Below are 19891 nucleotides of genomic sequence, written 5' to 3'. Positions count from 1 at the left end.
TCTCGGGCAACAAATACCAAACTCTCACTCTTAGATCATTGTGTGTTCTCTCACTCTGTTTCTCTCTCAGAAATGCGTAACTTGCACTAATGAAAGCGTAGAGTGTTCTGTGAAAATGTCAAAACATACATTGGTTATCTTTGTTGTCAACCTGCTTTAGCTGTGACTTAGGCATTATGTAGGCGCGTCTTAGCGACACTAACACCCAGACTTAGGGCCATCCAGCGTGCAAGTCTGCCCTACCGAAGTGCAATTGGCACGGAGTGACTGCTTGGATGCCAACTCATGCACCCAATCTCCGAGTCATTCGCCTTGGGAGTTCCCTGCCTTACTCACGTGCCATGCATGCAGATCACCCTCTGGGACGTGGCCCTCCCGGGTCGTCTCTGTCCCGGTGGCTCTTTAACGGTGGTGCGTACTACCGCGTCCCTACACCCCATGCACGGATCCTTCGTGAGTTGGGCCTCTCCCTCCTGGTAACTGGGGTGTGGCTTGAAAACCACCTTATTTTGTATATCTTCATTGTTGAGGTGTCGAGGCCCGAGGCCTCCACGCCCTGCCTCTGGGTCGCCCCCTCCACGGTTGCCCTTACCCGTGAGCCTAAGGAGACACTTTCATGTCCTGTTGTACTTTCTAGGGGTCCCACCCTCGGGGTCCCATCATGTTGACTTTGGTTTAGGGTTTAGGCTTATCAATCAAAGGTATAATTTTTCTCCATTGATTGCTCTTTACTTTTGATTCCGCGCATTGATAACTGCCTGGGTCTGTTTATATTTCCATGTTTCGAATCCTCTTCTGCATCTTCTTCGTTCCCATGTTTCTGGGTTTTTCACGAGAATAGGGTTTCCTGAGCTTTTTAGTTTCACACCGTAGTTTTCCCCTTGTTGAACCTTTGTTTCTTCCTTTCCTTGTTTTTCTTAGCTCTCTTTCATCATGGTGCGAACAAAAGTCACTGCCAACCCTCCTCCTCCTAGGATCAACTATAAGCCCCTGTACCCCTAGGCCTCTAAGGACCTTCTCGCCAAAACCTCCTCCCTTACCTCTCTTGCTGATTCGAGGGCACACTTAGACAGTGAACCTGATTTCAAAGGTAGGGCATTCGGGAAGGAGTGCGACGCTTTCATCTCTGTCCGCCCTTGTGTAGCGGGGAAACCTGTTTGCGTGGATAACCGCTCCAACGACGGGGAGCCATTCTTTTTCTTCTACCAAACAGTCTTTAAACGCATTAGGCAGCGCCTCCCTTTCAATAGCTTTGAGAGGGAGCTTTTAATTGAGATAAACGTTGCCCTGGCTCAGCTGCATCCCAACAGCTGGGCCTTCATCAGGGCCTTCTCCATCCTCTGCAACTTCTTCGGCCATGCCCCCTCAGTAGACGTCTTCCTACACTTCTTTGAAGCCAAAAACCCGGGGAAGAACCTCTGGGTTAGCTTTAGCGAGATGATTGGGAGAGTCATTCGCACTCTATTCCGACAATCCTATAAAGGATTTAAAGGGAAATTCTTCAGGGTGTGTTGTTCTGAGCACAACCGCACTGCCCTTGATGGATTTCCACTATACTGGGTGGAGAAGCTTAAACCCAAGAAGGCGAAGACCTTGGATGAGCTCTCTTCAGCTGATTGTAGGGTATGCCAGGTCTCGGCCAGCCTGGGGGTGATCTTCAACATTGCATAACTTATCAAAAACAACTATATCCCGACTGGGCTCATTGGCTATCGGTATAGGAGTCCTTTCCTAATCTTCTTCATACACCACTCTACTTATGTCTCTTCTGTATTTGTTATCTTACACTTGTACTGATTCTCTAATTCTTCTTGTTTACTTGGCTCTTACCTCTTCCTCTTTGGTGCAGGCATGGTGCTGAACGTAGAGAAGCGGGCGAGGCTGGCTGAGGTCTTGTCCACTCGTGATGATGCAACTACTAAGGCAGGCGCCTCTGCACGTCCTGCCTCACCTGCACTCCTACCCCTGCTTCGCCACAAGCGACTCCTGCTCCCGCTTCTCCACAAGCTACGTTTGGCCCCACTTCTCCAGTTCCCATTGCGGCTGTTCCTCTGGCAACAATCAGGGCTTCTTCCCCTCCAGCCCCCCTAGAGAAAAACAAAGGGGTGGTGTTCATCACTTTAGATGATGATGAGGATACCATGGAGGGCCCTGCCTTCAAAAGATGGAAAACCACAATGGTAGTCACCTCCCATTCTTCTTCTGCCAAGCGCCCTGTCTCACTCAGGGACAACCCTCCTAGCGCCTCCTCACCTCCAAACCTTCTTGCACTCGAGGGTGGGGTCGAGAGTGTTCCTGAGCCAGCTCCTGCCCCTGCCCCTGCCCCTAAGCTTCCCTTGGTCCTTTAGCAGATCCTGAGAGGTTACAAAAATGGGGCCATAGGGAGCTCTACTGACGAGGTATTGCAGGAGAGCATGGCTCTCAGCCTCGGGGAATTCTTTGCACGTGCCAACTCTTCTTCCCACGAGGCTGAGTTAAAGACCAAGGAGCAACAGGCCCTGATAGATGAACTGACGCGAGTAAAAGAGCAACTGGCAAACCAAGCTCAAAGCTTCTTCATTCGAGAAACCGCACTAACCCAGTAGCTAGGCGTTCTTCGAAAGGCTGAGTTGGAGGCCAACAAGAGGTTTCACGACGAAGGCCAGAAGTACACCACCTTGCTCACCAAAGTGGTGCCACTACGTGTTGAGGTGGTGGGACTTAAAGAAGAAGTTGCGGCCAACAAAGCAAAAATGGCCAACCTCGAGGAGTGCTCTGTTACTCGGGAGGTGCATATGGGAGAGGTGGAAGCTGAGCTCACTGAGAAAACTGAGGCCCTTGAGAAAATCAAGGAGGAACTTACTGAGCAAGTTGAAACCCTAGAGAAGACCAAGGAGGAGCTTACTGAGAAGGTTGAAGCCCTCGAGAAGACTAAGGTGGAGCTCACCGTCCAAGCTGAAGACTTTGAGAAGGCCAATGCGGAACTCCTTAACGATGCTGATGATGCCTATGTTGTTGGGTTTGAAGATGCCCTTGCTCAGGTTGTTTGCAAACATCCTGAGATGGACACTTCGCCCTTTGCTACGGCAAACCACATTGTCGACAGACAGATCGTGCCGAGGCGTTCTCAACAGAATGCCACTTAGTCCTTTAGGCTTTAAAACGGTATTCTTAAGAAGATTTATAACTTGAATGTAATTTGCACCTTAATTTAGATGCTTTGCTTATCTCTATTTGTGCCTTTACCTATCGCTTTACTAATAGTGCTCTGATGTTAACTTTGTTCCGTCCGGTTGACCAGGGCGTCTTCGTGCGCGATCTCAACCGTCGGCTAGGGACTCCTTCCCACTGGTTACCTGTGGATTCCTGCAAAAAGAGGACAAAAGGGCGCCCTAGCGGCCGTTTGCACTCCGACGCTCAAGTCAGCCAGCAAGAAACACCAAAACTGGGCACCTCCGTATCTGAGTACCGCGTATGGCACTCTGAAGGTGGTAAAAGAACTGTGTGTTGTGTGTATGTTTTCTCCCTCCGGCAAAGATCTTTCCCCAGTCTCTTGCACGTAACCTCAAAGCACAAGCAAGCAACTAGAGAGTTATGGTAAATTTTCCAAAAGTTCGAACCCCGTTTCCAACATTCCCCACGCTATTTAAACTACCCAAGCATTTAAAGCGCCTTAACGCGCCTTTAATTACAAATGTAACGCACTCAATCAGCGTATCTAATTAGAAAACGTAGCGCATTTAAGACGTTGAAACGCTTGGGAGCCATTATAGTACCTGAATGTTCGAAACGGAAACTGTATTGAATGACTTTAATTACCTAGCACCTGACTAGAGGGTGTTTCTATTCTGACATAGCTGTCGTACACGTGGAGGGCCCCACGACGCCGTGACCCCATCTGGGGGCGTTTCTGCCCATCTCGGGACGTTTCTACGTGTGAGTCCTCCTGCTTGGGAGTGTTACTGCGCTAGGGGTGACTTTTTGGGTGCCAACTCATGCCCCCAATTATCTAGTCACTTACTTTGAGAGCATATCTGCCTTCCTCTTGTACCCTGCGCCCGGCTACCCAGGGCGTGACCTTCCTCTTGAGTTGTATCTGTCCCAAAGGCGTCTCTGGGGCGGCAGGGGTACTTCTCGAGTCGGGCTGCCCTACACTGGTGTTGTTGTTATGGCCTTGAAGCCACCTTTCTCTCCTCTTTATTACTGTTCCCTGGTTACCCAGGGTTTGGGGCCTTCCCACGGCGTCGCCCCCTCCATGGTCTTTCCTACCCATGGGTATCGGGGAGGGCGCCGTGGTCACCTTGCCCTTGTACCATTCCATCTTGGCGACACCCAGTTGGGCGGCGCCCTATCTCGGCGATGTCCTGCTAGGCGACGCCTTATCTGGGCGACGCCTTACCCTGGCGACGCTTTCGTTGACTTTGACCTTCACGTTGACTTTGACCTTGACTTTGTCAACGCCCGGGTACGGGACGGTACACAAGCCCTCCAGTCTTAAGCCGAAGACTTGTCTTCAGCGTAAAGACTAAAGCCTTGCCCACGCCGTCCACGTGGCACCCGGTGACGTGTCATTCTTGATGACGTAGCAACCTTGAAACCATTGACGTGACGCTTTTAATGGTTGATTGGACATCCTCTGAAACGGGGAAAGTACCACTTTTTGGGGCCACGCTTAATCGCGGGCCACGTGGTTCATCATGCGGTCATCCTTAAGAGCCTCTTGCGCTCCCCCTGAGCGCCTAATCCTGCAACACGTGGCATCATTGCACGGTCACCATTCGTTGTCCCTCGCGCTCCTCGTAACGTTTAAGTTACCCAAACCCCGCGCTTGGAACCACTGTTACATCCACTTTCTCTGCCTTTCCCCACTGTTCATCTTCCTCGAATCCATTCTCTCGCGACCCCTGCTCTTTCGTGCTTCCGCTCTCCACACCCTTCAACCCCCAAAGGTATGGTTTTTCCTCTCCTTGATGATTCCCTTACTGCATGAACTGCCTGGGACTGTCCATGTTACTGCATTTCTTTGGATATCATTTGTATGCTTCTTTGTTCCTCTCGCTCCTCTTTTCTCTCGTGTGGGTAGGGTTCTCCTAGGATTCCTCCATTTTTTCCCCTTTTCTTCACCCAACCCTTTTTCTCTGAACCCTTTCTTTCTCTTTTGATCTTCAGCTTTGGCATCCATGGCGAAAACTAAGACCGTCGCGCCTCCCCCGCTCCCTAAGTCTTACTACAAAGGTGAGTATGACTGGGCCCCCGACGATCTCCTCGACGAATGCTCCACCCTAAACTCTGTTGAGGACGTGGAGGCCCACAGGGGGGACCCTGCGCTTTACAATTTCAACGCCTTCCATAAAAATCACGACTCCCACGTCCTGGTATGCCGGGTGAGACCTGGGATACCCGTTTGTGTGGACTCAAGAGACACTGGAGGGAGCCCCTTCTTCTTTCTTTATCAAATGGTACTCAAGAGAATGGGCCTGCGTCTGCCTCTCACTTCCTTCGAGAAAGAACTGCTTACAGAAATAAACATCGCCCCAGCCCAGCTTCACCCCAACAGCTGGGCTTTCGTAAGGGGGTTTCAGATTCTCTGTGGATATCTGGGTGTCCCCTCTTCCGTGGAAGTTTTTCTTCATTTTTTCGAGGTAAAGAAACAGGGGAAGAGCCTATGGATGAGCCTTTCTGGCATCGCTGGGCGCATCATCCTTACGCTCTTCCAAAATTCTTTCAAAGGATGGAAAGGGAAGTTCTTCAAAGTACGTGCGACCAAGCGTGATCCTACCGTCTTGGAAGGCTTTCCCCTATACTGGACGGATAAGCCCATAACCATGAAGGCCCTGGCTTTGGATGAGCTCGCCCCAGCCGATCGGGACGTGTGCAAAGCCTTGGCGGGGCTGGGGGTAGTCTTCGATACCGCCAAACTCATCGCAAATGAATTCAACGCCCATGGGCTCTCTACCTACTTTGGTATCTACCCTTGATCGTTTACACTGCTTTAGCTGTTGTGGTTACACAGACTCACTTGCTTGCTTGAACCCTTGTGATTATCTGCGCGTGTCTGGTTATAACACTCCCCTTCTGCTTTATCTGAATTAGTCTTTGCTCTACTATTCTTCGCCGCTGCAGGTTCAATGATGACTTCTTCGAGGCGGCTTGCTCTTGCCAAATTTTTGAAGAAGGCAAAATCTGCCAAGGAGGGCGGTGACGTCGTCGCCCCTGACGTGCCCACCGTCGCTTCCCTGCCGACTCCTCCACCATCTGCTTCTCCTCCTCCTATTGCTGCGGTTCCCTTAGCCATGGCGTCAACCCCTGCCCCAGCACACCCCAACAAAGGGAAAAGGGTGCTGATAGTAGACTCTGACAGCGAAGATACGGGCAATGCCCTGGTTTCCCATAAGAGGAGGGCTACGGGCCTTCCTGCTAGTGCCACATCACCGCCACCCCCACCAGCCCATGAGGAGCGAGAAGAAAGGATTGACTTGGTTCCCCCGCCTTCGCCGTTGCCGCATCGTGACGCAGCTGAGGCCTCGGGCTCCGCCCCTCCTGTATCAGTCCCTGGCTCGACTTCTCGCAAACCCCGAATTCCTCGCCCCATTCATAGGGCGTTGACGCAGGGCTTCACCGAAGGAATGTCGCTGACTGATCCTCAAAAGGGGGGAGGCATGCCTTATTATATGGGGGCATTCCTGGCGGTGGCGATCAAGTGGCGCACCCAGGCTCGAAACGCTATCAAAGGGAGGGAGGCTCTCCGCAAGCTGAGACAAGAGGTGGGGGCGTTGAAGGAGGAAAAACAAAACTGGGGACTCAAGGAGGAAGCTTCCCAATCTTTGCTAAAACTGGCCCATGAGGGCAGGGAGGGAGCTGAGGCGTACGCGCGAGAACTGGAACAGGCGCATGCCGCTCAACTAGCCCAGCTCACCTCCTACCAAATCCAAAACATTGGCCTCCAAGAGGCGGCTCTTACATCCGAAGTGCAGCGAAGAAAACTCGAAGAGCTGGATGCTGCTTGGAGGCAGAAGCTAGGTGAGAGAGAGGACGCCTTGGCTGCGAAGGTTGAAGCTTTGAGCCTTCTCCAAGCCGAGGCCAATAAGCTCCGCGTGGAGAAGGAATTTCTGGAGAAGCAATTGTCATCCAAGGACTCTAGGGTTGCTGAACTAGAGGGAGAGGTCCAAGAGTTGACTGGGGAGATTGCGGGGGCGTTTGAAGAGGGCTTCCAAGAGGCTCTGACCCAGGCGTCCTGCGAGAACCCTGGCATCAATATTTCAAACTGCGACCCCACACACCATGTCGTCGACGGGAAGGTCGTGCCCATGGACTTGGATGACTGAACCGTTGTCTCTCACCCGCCACCTTTACCTTCAAGCTTAATTCCTTTATACTTTACCTTTGCTCTTGACTCTCTCTGTTAAACTTGTAATTCTTTGAACCATCTGTACTCTTGTTACAAATATGGGTGTTTGTATGATTACTTTTTGTGCCTTCGCGATATAGAATCCTGCCTGTGCGCTTTTACTCTCATTCTTTGCTTTCGCGCGCTTCGGTTATTTTGTTTGTGTTTTACCCGTTTCCTTCACTTCGTTGGACGGCCTTGTATGCCCAGGAAAGGTCACGTGCCACCACTCACGCCCATGGAGAGGCTCACCTAGTGACGCCGTATCGTCCACAGGGTGTCTCTAACACCGAAACGGTTCTTTCCTTGATCCTTAACACCCGGCGCCCACGCCTAAGGAGAGGCCTGCTACAGCAGCGCTGTATCGTCCCCGGGTGTCTAAAACGTCGAGTGCTCTGGGGGGGGGGGGGGGGGGGGGGGTCGTTCCCTCTATGGTCTTTCCTTCCCATAGGTATCGGGGAACACCCTGCCAGCGATTCGCTGGCGTTTGGCGGTCTTATCTCCCTCCACAGTCTTTCCTACCCGTGGGTATCGGGGAGGTGACGCCAGCAACTAACTTTGCCCCCTTCAATTTCGTCTCCCTCCACAGTCTTTCCTACCTGTGGGTATCGGGGAGGCGACCCTGCTGATATTTGGGTTGGCGACGCCCGCGACGTCTCACGCTGGCGTCGCCCTTCACGTCCTTCCGGGCGACGCCTCGGGCGTTATCTTTACCTTGATATTGACTTTGATCCTTGCCTTGGTCGACGCTTGATGACAGCGAAGAGCTCAAGGTTTTGTCCGTGCCATCCACGTGGCGCTTCTTGTATGGCTGATGGGACGTTCAGTCATTCGACTTGATCCACGTGGCGCTTCTTGTATGGCTGATGGGACATTCAGTCATTCCACTGAGTCCTGACTCCTACTGTGCCCCTGACCCACTTTCGACGGCGCATCGTACCACTGGATATTCTGTTGATACGACGTTCTCTGAGTTTAACCAGCGGTGCCAGGGCCATCCTTTCATCTTCTGCCACGTGGCTCGATCGTGCGGTGCATCCATTCACGTCGTTTGGCGCTCTAACCGCTTTATTTAACCCTTCAAACTCTGAAACTGTTCGCATCATTCCTGCACTCTTTGTAACCTACTTACACTCTCTCTTCTTGCACCCTTTCTTCTTTGCACGAAGGGTTCTTCCAGCATTCGCTCCCTCGCTCGACTCTTGCACTTCCGAGGGCCATACGCCCTTGACAATCCCTGATCTTGTTAAAGAATGTCTTCTCATGCTGCTTCCCCAGGGTCAATCCCAAGGACTTGTACCCTTGGGCTTCGAGTGAACTTCTTGACGAATGTTCATGCTTACTCGCTACCAGGGCCATAAGGGAACACAAAGGGGATTCATGTTCCTATGATCACCGGGCCTTCGCGAGGAGGCATGACGACGACATCGCTATGCTCCCTTGCACTCTAGGGGAGCCAGTATGTGGAGACGAACGGGCCAACGAAGGGGTCCCCTTCTTTTACCTGTATCAGGTGGTTTTCAAGACCATCGGTGTGCGCCTACCCTTCTCCCGGTTCGAGAAGGAACTGCTGACGGAGATCAATGTCGCTCCGGCACAGTTATACCCCAACAGCTGGGCCTTTGTCAAAGCCTTCGACATCCTCTTCGGGTTTCTGGGTTGTGCGCCCTCGGTTGACCTCTTTCTTCACTTCTTTGAGGTGAAGAGGCAGAGGCACAACCTCTGGGTAACTCTCAGTAACGTTCCCGGGAGAGTTCTCCTCACACCCTTCCAAAGCTCGTTCACCAGGTGGAAAGGCCGGTTCTTCAAGATCTGCCGCACTGACCTTGTTCCCGACGCTCTGGATGGGTTTCCGCTGTACTGGGTGAGAGAGACGAGGGCCCTCAAAACCAAACCCTTCAAGAAGCTGGCTCCAAGTGATCAAATAGCTTGCCGGATTCTTGCTGAGGCGGGAGGTTTTGACTCTGCCACTTTGACCCCTGGTGTTGACTTTGACCTTGATTTAGTCAACGCCCGGGTACAGGACGGTACAAACTTCATACGATATTCTTGAGATTCTTTAAGACTTTGAACTTTAGGTAGCACACCTTTTCGCCCTCTTCTTTTAACTTGCTTAACTATTTATAAAGGCAGCGAGCATGCGTGAACCTTCGACTGCCCTTGTCTTCACCTCTTGCTTTGGACAAGGAACTTTTTTGCTTTGACACTTACTTGCACTTTGCGGTCTTGGGGCGTCTACCCTCAAGGCGCGTCTATGGCATTATCTTCGCTCGGAGGCGAAGGAGTACTTAACTGGCCGAAGCCTACTGTTCGTACTTGGTGCCCACGCTCGAGGAGGAGGCGTCCCGAATGATACTACCACTCCCTCTCGAGGTGTCTAAACACTAAGGTGACCGGTTCATCACTAGTCGAATTTTGCTAGTCACGCTTGATGCCCACACTCGAGGAGAGGCGTACCACAATGCACTGCCATTCTTCCTCGAGGTGTCTAAACATCAAGGCAACGGGTGCGTTTCTTACTGAACCATGCTGTCCACGCTTGGCACCCACGCTCGAGGAGGAGGCGCCCCGAAGGAGGCTGCCACTCCCTCTCGAGGTGTCTAAACATCATAGCGACGACGTTCTCCCCTACATTGTACAGAAAACTCAGGAATACTTGAAAATGTAATTTTTATTGGGTGACCTCATTAAAAAACCCTTGTAAGGGAAAAAGAGTGTCCTCTTAAACTGTATACAATGCAAGAGTTTTTAAATTGAAATAAAACTTGAGGTTGGCTGCATTCTAGGTACGAGGAATGGGGCCTCCCTCCAAGGTCTCAAGCCTGTACGCCCCGTTTCCCAGGATTTCCGTCACCCTAAAGGGGCCAGTCCACTTGGGGGACAGCTTGTTCTCCAACTGGTATGGGTGAGCCTTCCGCATTACCAGGTCAGCAACTTGGAACTGTCGGGGCTTTAACTTGGAATTGTGCTTATGCTCCACCCTTCTCTTTACTGCCTCAAATTTGATCCTTGCCTCCTCTCTCACCTCGTCCAGTAGATCCAGGTTCACCCTTCTCTCTTCATTAGACTCTTCAGCCACGAAGCTCTGGAAGCGTGGCGAGCTCTCCTAAATATCTACTGGGATCATCGCGTTCGACCCATACACCAAGCTGAAAGGTGTCTCTCCAGTGGATACAAATCTGGACAGGGCAGCCATCCGCCCCGTCAGCTGCTGCACCTCCTTTTACCGAGGCGAGGCTCCTCATGGCAATAATTGCTAAACACTTTTCTGGGTTTTCCTCTATCCCACGCTCGGTGAGTAGGAAACCCAAAAACTTCCCTGCCTCAACCCCGAACACGCACTTTTCGGGGTTTAACTTCAAGCGGTACTTCGCTATGGTAGCAAATAGCTCCTCCAGATTAGCTACGTGCTGGCCCCTCTCCTGCGAAGTCACCACTATATCATCCACATAGACGTGGACGTTTTTTCCTAACATGGGTGCAAGGATCCTGTCCATCAGCCTCTAGTAGGTGGCTCTTGCATTCTTCAGACCGAACGACATCACTGTATAACAGTAATAGGACGTCTCGATCATAAATGTCGTTTTGCACTCGTCCCTGGGTGCATCTTGATCTGATTATACCCTGAGAACGTGTCCAGGAAACTGAGCATCCTACAACCCGAGGCGCTATCGACCAAGGCATCAATACTGGGTAGGGGGTACGAGTCCTTAGGGCACGCCTTGTTGAGGTCAGTGAACTCTACGCACATCCTCCACTTCCCATTGGCCTTCTTTACTAAGACCACATTCGCCAACCACTCAGGGTATTGAATTTCCCTGATGTGGCCAAAAACTTCTTCGTCTCTTCCTGGATGACCAGACGCCTCTCTTCGTTGAACTTCCTTCTTCTCTGGTGGACGGGCCTAACCTTAGGGTCCATAGTGAGGCGATGGCACAAGAAGTCTGGGTTTATTCTTGGCATGTCCGAGGCAGACCATGCGAAAGCATCCAGGTGACGCGCTATCACCTCAGCCACTCGGTCTTGTTCCACTTGGTCCAATGACTTACCCAGTTTAAACGTCTTGCCACCAATTTGCCTTTCCACCACGTTCTCAACTGGCTCGGGTCGCCTCTCCCGAGCGTTTTCCGCACGAGCAACTCCTGCGCGGTCATCTTTGATAGGCGGTTGTTCCACCACCATGAACACCCCACTCTTGGCTTTGAGACTGTTCTCATAGCATCTATTAGCCTCCTGTTGGTCGGACTTGATCACTATCACCTTCCCACTCAGGTCTGGCAACTTCATCTTCATGTGGCGTGTCGACGCCACCGCCCTTAACCTGTTCAGAGCTGGTCTTCCCAACAAAACATTATAGGTCGAGTGTGCATTAACCACTAGATACCTTATATTCTCTGTGCGGGAGGTGGAGCCATCTGTAAGGGTGGTCCTCAGCTCCAGATACCCCTGCACTTCCACCTGATCTCTAGCAAACCCATACAAACACCCTGTGTAAGGTCTGGGCTGGTCAGGAGACAGCTGCAACTTGTTAAAGGAGGACCAGAACATTACATCCGCTGAACTGCCCTGGTCCACTAACATCCTGTGCACCTTTCTCCCTGCGGTCACCACCGAAATCACCACAGGTTCGTTATCATGTGGAATGGCGTCGCGAAGGCCGGCCTTCGTGAAAGCAAGGTCAACGTCGAGCACGTCATCCACCACCTGTTGCTTCCTCCCCTGGCTCTTCTTGCCCGTTGCAACCTCATGCACTCTCATAGGTTGCGCACGCGCCAGTGCACGTGGGCGCGTGGGGACAACACACACGCACTTTTCATTCACTTCACCTTTTGTTGCGATGTGCGCCACCTCACGACGCCTAATCTCAGCAAAGGTCTTGGGGCGGCTTTTGATGAGGGATTCACTGAAAGGGCCAAGACAAATCCCTTTCCGAAACGCATGAACCATCATCGTCTCATCCTTGGTGGCGACCTTCACCACCTGTGCCCCGAAACGATTCACGAACTCCTTCATCGTCTCCCCCTGATACTCCCTTACGTCAAAGAGGTTGTAAGAATTAGGTGGGGGAGCGCGGTTCGCAATATACTGCTCCCTGAACAATTGTGACAGCTGTGCAAACGAAGTCACGTGGCCTTCTGGGAGACTGATGAATCAGTCCATCGTCATCCCTACCAACGTGCTCATGAAAACCTTGCACCTCACAGCGTCAAAACCGCCAACCAGCATCATCTGTGTATGAAACGCGGTGAGGTGAGCCTCTGGATCTTCAACACCAGTAAATGTGGCTTTCGGCCCTACGTACATGGATGGTATCACCGCATCCATGATCGCCTACGAGAAGGGCATGGGGAACTCTCTGGGAGGCGTAACGCATTCTTGCTCCTCTGTTTCGCGACTCCCAGACTGGTTTCGCAACCCGCGCCACAACTCCTCGTTGGTGCGGTGCAACTCCTCTTTTCTTGCTTGTGACGCCGCCAGGTCCAGTTGGATACGCTCCTGCTCCGCCTTCGACGCCGCCATCGCCTCCTGGAGGCCATGCATCATCTCCATAACCTACTGCAGGGTCAAACTTTCACTTCCAACGTGCGCCGTAGAGCTTTGCCTGGTATTCCTCATTCTTGAACGTTTCTTGGCGAATCTTGAACCGTCTTAACGAATCTTCGAACTTTCTTGATGAATCTTGAACTTTCTTGATGAATCTTAAACTTTCTTGAGGTTGGGACAGATGTTTTAGAATGGGCCCTACGGTGGGCGGTAAATGTTCTCGTCGGTTGACCTAACGTCTTCGTGCGTTTCTGTTGACTTCGCTTCCAAGAACCCTTCGCTCCCGCGTTCCCTTCCTCCAGTGGAAACACCTGAAAACAGAGAAACAAAGGGCGCCCTCGCGTCCGTTTGCACTCCGACGGTCAAGTCAGTATCTCGGGCAATGAACACAAAACTCTCACTCTTAGATCACTGTGTGTTCTCTCTCACTATGTTTCACTCTCAGAAATGCATAACTTGCACTAATGAAAGCGTAGAGTGTTCTGTGAAAATGTCAAAACATACCTTGGTTATCTCTATTGTCAACCTGCTTTAGTTGTGACTTAGGCATTCTGGAGGCGCGTCTTAGCAACACTAACACCCAGACTTAGGGTCATCCAGTGTCCAAGACTGCCCTGTCGAAGTGCAATTGGCGTGGGGTGACTGCTTGGATGCCAACTCATGCACCCAATCTCCGAGTCATTCGCCCTAGGAGTTCCCTGCCTTACTCACGTGCCATGCATGCAAATCACCCTCTGGGACGTGGCCCTCTCGGGTCGTCTCTGTCCCAATGGCTCTTTAACGTGGTGTGTACTACCACGTCCCTACACCCCATGCACGGATCCGTTGTGAGTTGGGCCTCTCCCTACTGGTAACTGGGTGTGGCTTGAAAACCACCTTTCTTTGTCTATCTTCACTGTTGAGGTGCCGAGGCCCGAGGCCTCCACGCCCTGCCTCTGTGTCGCCCCCTTCACGGTCGCCCTTACCCGTGAGCCTAAGGAGACGCTTTCATGTCCTGTTGTACTTTCCAGGGGTCCCACCCTCGGGGTCCCATCATGTTGACTTTGGTCAACGCCCGAGGACCGGACGGTACAAAAACCTAAACCTAAAACACAACACAACTTCAGGCTTCATGAGGATTTAACACATCAAAGTGTCCCATCTTTAACACAAATATGGTGTGGAAATTGAACAAACACTAGAAGAGCAAAAACATGGATCGAATTGTAAGCCAGGAAACAAAACTAATAACAAGAATAGAAAATCGAGTTGACACAGTCAATATGGAATGGATTAATGGAAGAGATGATGAAAGAATAACTTATGGAAGTGGAGCTAGGATGAGACACGCCACTTGAGGGGATGGAATCACCAAGATGAGTGCATGGAGGCCGCCACTTGAGAGCTCATTTCTCACAAGATAAGACCAATTTAGGAGGAGATTCACCCACTCACAACTCACACAAAAATTGTGCAAAATTTCTTTACTATATTTTCAACTTGTAAAATACACTAGGTAGGCCTTCTATTTATAGGTGAAGGAGCCTTGGAGAACAAGCTAAAGGGGTAGGATGGGAAAAGGGAAAAAATGGGCAGCCTTAGGGTTTGACTAAGTCAATTCCGCATCCTAGGTTTGTCCTTCTAGAAACTAGGTCAAAATGCCTTCAAATGGACTAGGAACAAGCTAAAATGCTACCCACACCCCTATTATGCTTAAGGTACCTTATTTTAGCCTATATTTGCTATTTGGACCCCCAAAGTGGGCCCAATTATTTACAACATATTCTAACCATTTAAGAAGACTAGCTGGAAGAACTTTAGGTGCTCTGGTTTATAGCTTCTTCTTCTGCTGATGCTTTCTCGAGGGTTGGTGGGGCCCAACTTTGTATGTTGAGATGACTAACCCTTTTGGGATTTGCTTGTTGGTCGAAGCTCGCAAAGCAGAGAGTGGGATCCAGGGGATGATGAGGTTTCCTCGCCTCCAAGGACATCATTGCTAGTGCTTATCACTTACATTTGGAAGTAGAGTTTCCTCCTCCTGAAAATCCTCCCGAGATGGTGTTCAGCTCTCCATGGACCAGTATCTCAAATGCTTGGTCCCTGAGAGTGACCTCTCATTTTGGCTCTCCCTGGTCAGCCTCAAGATACTCCTTCAGAAACCCTTCCTTCATCAAGCTAGCCAGCTGGTGGCCCAAAGCTATGCATCGCTCGACATTATGCCCAAATGCTTTGAGGAACTCACACCAGGCATCTCTCTATGATCCCAGATTCCGATCTTTCTTCTAGGGAAACTTCAGCTTGTCTGCTACCCCTAGCATACTCAACAATTCTTTTTAGGATACTCGGAATTTGGGTCGAGTATCTGACTCCTTCCTGCCCTTTGTCTTGGGCTCGTCCCTCTTGGCTACGTATGGCACGTACCTCGAGTTTGTTCTATTCTCAACCAAGGTTTCGTTGACTCGCAAGGGCCAAGCTCGGGCGCTTTCCTTAGACCTAGGTTGCTTTAAATGTGAGATGTCATTTTTTCTGACTACGGCCTCCTCTACTCCGATGTGAGCAACAACTCGTTCTCATACCTCAGAAAATGTCTTCGCTGGATTTCTGATTAACGAGTCGCTGAATGGTCCCGTCGCGATCCCTTGCTCGAAGGCGGTGATCATCATATCTTCATCATGCGTTTGAAGCCTTACCGTAAGCGCATTGAACCTATTCAGGTAACCCTTCAATGGCTCTCCCTCCCTTTGCCTCACACCAAAGAGGTCATATATCCTTGGAGGTTTGACCTTGTTGGTGGAGAACTGCTCTCTAAACATCATTGAAAACTGAGAGAAAAAGGTGATATGACCACCAGGTATCCCACTAAACCATTGTAGGGTTGTACCTGTAAAAGTGCCCATGAACATTTTACATTAGATGGCATCCGTTCCTCCAAAGATAATCATTTGAGAGTTGAATGTCGTAAGGTGATTTTCAGGGTTCTTTGTCCCCGTGAAAAAGGAAATTTTCGGTGTGATGTAATGAGCTAGAACAGGCTCGTCCATGATCGCCTTCGAGAATGGTTTGGGACTACTCCTCGCTGGCAAGCTTAGAGATCGCTCCCTGGTGGAACGTTGGGCACGTTGTTGCAAACTCTTGCATAATTCCTCATTGGTCTTGCGCAACTCCTCATTGGCTTGCGCGTGCCCCTCCATTGCTACCCGAGATGCCTCAAATTTTTCCATCAGACGATTCTGCAGAAGCTCTTGCTCAGCTCGGGCTTCCGCTCGTAGCCTCTCTTGCTCAGCCCTAGTTTCCTCTTGGATCCGCTCTTGGATTCGCTCTTACTCTCGTTTTTGCTCCTCGTTGGCCTCTTGGAGGGCCCTCATGGCATCCATGAGTTGTTGTAAGATGGGGGCATCACTTCCTTCAGGTCTCTGCGGGCCTTACCTTGTGTAAGAAAGCTCAATCACGAATGCAGATGGGATCATGTTTTATCGTGCCCCACGGTGGGCGCCAAATGTTCTCACCGGTTGATTTCGGGTTGACTGGATGGGCAAGCTCCGCTTCTAATTTTCCTCTTATTGGTGCACTGGGATAATGCTTCGTTGAGACAAAGGGGGCTCTACCTGTTGATCACACTTCGACAATCAAGTCACCGAGAGAATACAAAATAATAATCAGTTTCAGTCTCTATTACTCAGAAATAGCATACCTTTTCCGGGGGGTCTCAAGCCTCTTTTATAGGTATCTCTTTAACAACTTTCTTTCACGATAATATAATCTCAACTGAAAGCATAACAGAAACAATATTCTGCCTATGGGCACCTTTACTCACGGTGTTAATAACAGAAGGAAATCTCGTGCACCTTTATTTTTGGGTGCTCACCACTTAGCTAATATCTCTATATATTCAAATAACAGTTTTATGCATATATTTATTTAACTAGCAGCTTTGCATATATTAACATATATAATTGACTAAGAGCTTAATATATATTGACACGTATATTTAACTAACAACTTTATATTAGCATCTGACCAAACTTATTAATTTCTCTACTTTAATCATTTTCCACTAAGCCTACCAATGAAACTGGGCCAAACCAATGACCCGCTTTTGGGCCCAAAGCCGAGCTGAGCACAGCCAAATGCTTGGATCAAGGTTGCGAACATTCTTGTCCATTACATAATTTATGTAACAGAAATATTTAATTATACTATTAATAATAACATATAATTATAAATAATGAATTTTGTATAAATATTTATTATTTTTTTTAAATATATCGTAATTTATTGTTCTAATATTTTTTAATAATAGATAAATTTATAAACTTATATTTTACATCTTTAAAATAATTTCTAAATTTTCATCTAACTATCATATTACTCATAAATTTCAATAAATTTTTGTGACCAATCCACTTTATTATTCCTAAATTCAAACAATTTCACACATCCTCTTAAATTCTCACACACACGTTCAATTTCTCAAATCTTCACAAATTTACAACCCAAACAATCAATTAGTGTAGTTTTACTAAGAAATAATTTTTCAAGAATCCCAATTTCAGGTTCAAGAGCATGATTTGAGCGCAAAATGCTTCTTATCTTTTTGAGCTGCAGAAAAAGCTCCTTGGGCGTTTGACTTTAGAAAAGATTTTGGCGATATTCATGGACGATTCTTGATTTGCACAGAATCTTGTTAGAAATTATAAACGCGGAAGGCTTGCATGCATAATGTTCTCGGGTTAAGCAAGTTGAGTTGAGTTTGGAGTTCCAAGGATGATAATATCTGTGTAATCACAATTAATACAAAATTAGAGAATCGCCGGAAAGCTGTGCTATGAATCATTCAAGATTCCATTTCATCCATGAATCAGACATTACAGGAGAAACCGCGCCGACGCACGCGCTTCTTTACATCATCCTGGACCAACTTGTATCACTGACAGCTACTAACCTACGTATACCACCTAAACATTGGTTTCTTCCAAAACAAATACAACTACAATAACGTGCAAAATGAAGACCACTCAAATGTTTAATTTTCCTTGTTATCTACACCAAGGAACAATATTGATAAGCTAAAATAGTTTTTCTTTGAGACAGTGGAAAAACAAGTCCAGCGACTATGTTTTCATTGGCGTGCACGTGCATTTACAGAGACGAAGCATATAAAAAAAGTGACAGAGAAAGATTAAAAAATGATGGAATAAACTATTATTATGCAAAGCAAATGATATCCGTTATATAAATACTCAAACGAAATCACACGAAGCTCGCCAAAATACACGAAACTCCTTCTCTACATTCTTCCCACGTTTCTCTCTTCTCAGTGAGAAGAAGATTGAAATAGAAATATAAACAAAAATGGTAGGCGTTTTCCGGCGCTCCCTCTCCTTCCCAAACAAAAATCCGAACCGTCCATCACAAAAACCGCACATATCCCACCACATCAGGTCCATCAGTCTTCCCTGCAGATCCCACCCTCTGATATCCGAGATCAAGGACGAGATCAACGGCCTCAATGCCTGGGCCTCCACTTCCAAAGCCCAACAACAAACTTCCACTACCCTTTCCCACGGCTTGACCCTTCTCAAGGACACCCACGAGACTCTTCAAGAGATCCTCGACCTCCCTCAGACTCTAGAATCCCTCCGAAGCCACCCTCTCTGGCTCCACAACCTTCTAGAAGATTTCCTCCGCTTCGTCGACGCCTACGGAATCTTCCAAACATCCATCATGGCTCTCAAGGAAGAGCACTCCTCCGCTCAGATGGCCATAAGAAAACGCGACGACTCCAAGGTTGTCGCCTACGTAAAAGCTAAGATTAAAATCTCCAAAGAAATTCAAAAAATCGTGTCTGTTCTCCGATGTGTCAGTGTTGCCCAGCACCAACAACATTGCACGCAGCAGGCTCCAACCACCCTCGTGGACGCCGAACTCAGACACGTCATCGCGGATGTTATGTCCGTGACGGTGTCCGTTTCCGTTGCGCTGTTCAACGGGATGGCAGTGTCGTTCGCTTCTCGAAGGTTGTCGTGGGCGCAAATGGTGAAGCTGTCGAGAAAGGGTGGGAGGGTGAAAAAGGATCGTGAAGGCATTGAAGAGCTCCGAGAACGGGATGTGGTGGAAATGGAAAATCTTCGGAATCTGAAGAAGAAGGGTGACGAAGAAGTGAGGTTTGTTTTGAACAAAATGCGCGATTTGGAGGAATGTATTTGCGCCATTGAAAGTGTTACCCAGAAAGTCTTGAGGGCTCTGATAAACTCTCGGGTTGCTCTGCTCAACCTTCTTACCCTTACACAATAGATACTACTCTCTTTTTTTAATTATTCGGATTATTTTTTGAAGAAAATATAACAAACTTCATTCTTTTTAATGTACGTCACGAAAATTAGAAAAATTCCACGCTCTTATTCATTGTAAACACGTGGATGATCGGAACATATTGAATTTAATTAAGCGTTACACAGATTAATTTGTTTATTGTATCCTAGGCTGTCTCCTTGGACAACCTTTGTCATGTTCGTCAGGATTTAGTAGAAGATAGTTCTGAGTTTTCTCATTTTATAAACAAAAGAAGCCATTTTTTTCGAATTTGTCAAGGCAATCCGTAAAGTTAAATGCCATTGTTCCACCTGCTTTGTGGATTATACCATAATATTTACAAAAAGGAAAAGTTTCTTTATGAAATAAATATTGACCAAAGGTATTGGAGGAGCGCATACTTTAATTAAACCAGGTAGACAATTAACTTATTTTTTCTTTTATTTTCATAATATAATATAATATTTGTAGCATTTCTCTAGTAGACCACTAGAGCAAAGAATCAGACATGGGAGAAAATTTAATTGACCATGTCTTAGGAACTAATTAGTCACATGTTTAACACCCTGGCCACATTATTTAGGAAAAGGAGTACAAGAATAAGATTCCTTTTTAATGGAAGAAAAGAGAAGAGGATATGGGTGATGAGGCATTAGTTAGGCACATGGTGTGTTGAAGGTTCTTAATTGG

The 19891-nt window shown here is 48.6% G+C and overlaps 1 protein-coding gene across 1 annotated transcript; it reads left to right on the top strand.

Annotated features, from left to right (window-relative positions):
- The first annotated feature begins 18075 nt into the window (after nt 1–18075).
- On the top strand, nt 18076–19471 carry LOC137822991 (DUF241 domain protein (DUF241)). The gene has a single exon (XM_068628055.2). The coding sequence runs from the start codon at nt 18242–18244 to the stop codon at nt 19181–19183; it is 942 nt and encodes a 313-aa protein (XP_068484156.2). The 5' UTR covers nt 18076–18241; the 3' UTR covers nt 19184–19471.
- Nucleotides 19472–19891: the final 420 nt, after the last annotated feature.

The sequence above is a fragment of the Phaseolus vulgaris genome, chromosome 9 (assembly GCF_051622355.1).
Source record: "Phaseolus vulgaris cultivar YP4 chromosome 9, ASM5162235v1, whole genome shotgun sequence".
Classification (NCBI taxonomy): Eukaryota; Viridiplantae; Streptophyta; class Magnoliopsida; order Fabales; family Fabaceae; genus Phaseolus; species Phaseolus vulgaris.
The sequence above is the reverse complement of the archived record's forward strand: the minus strand, read 5'-3'. Positions and strand labels throughout refer to the sequence as shown.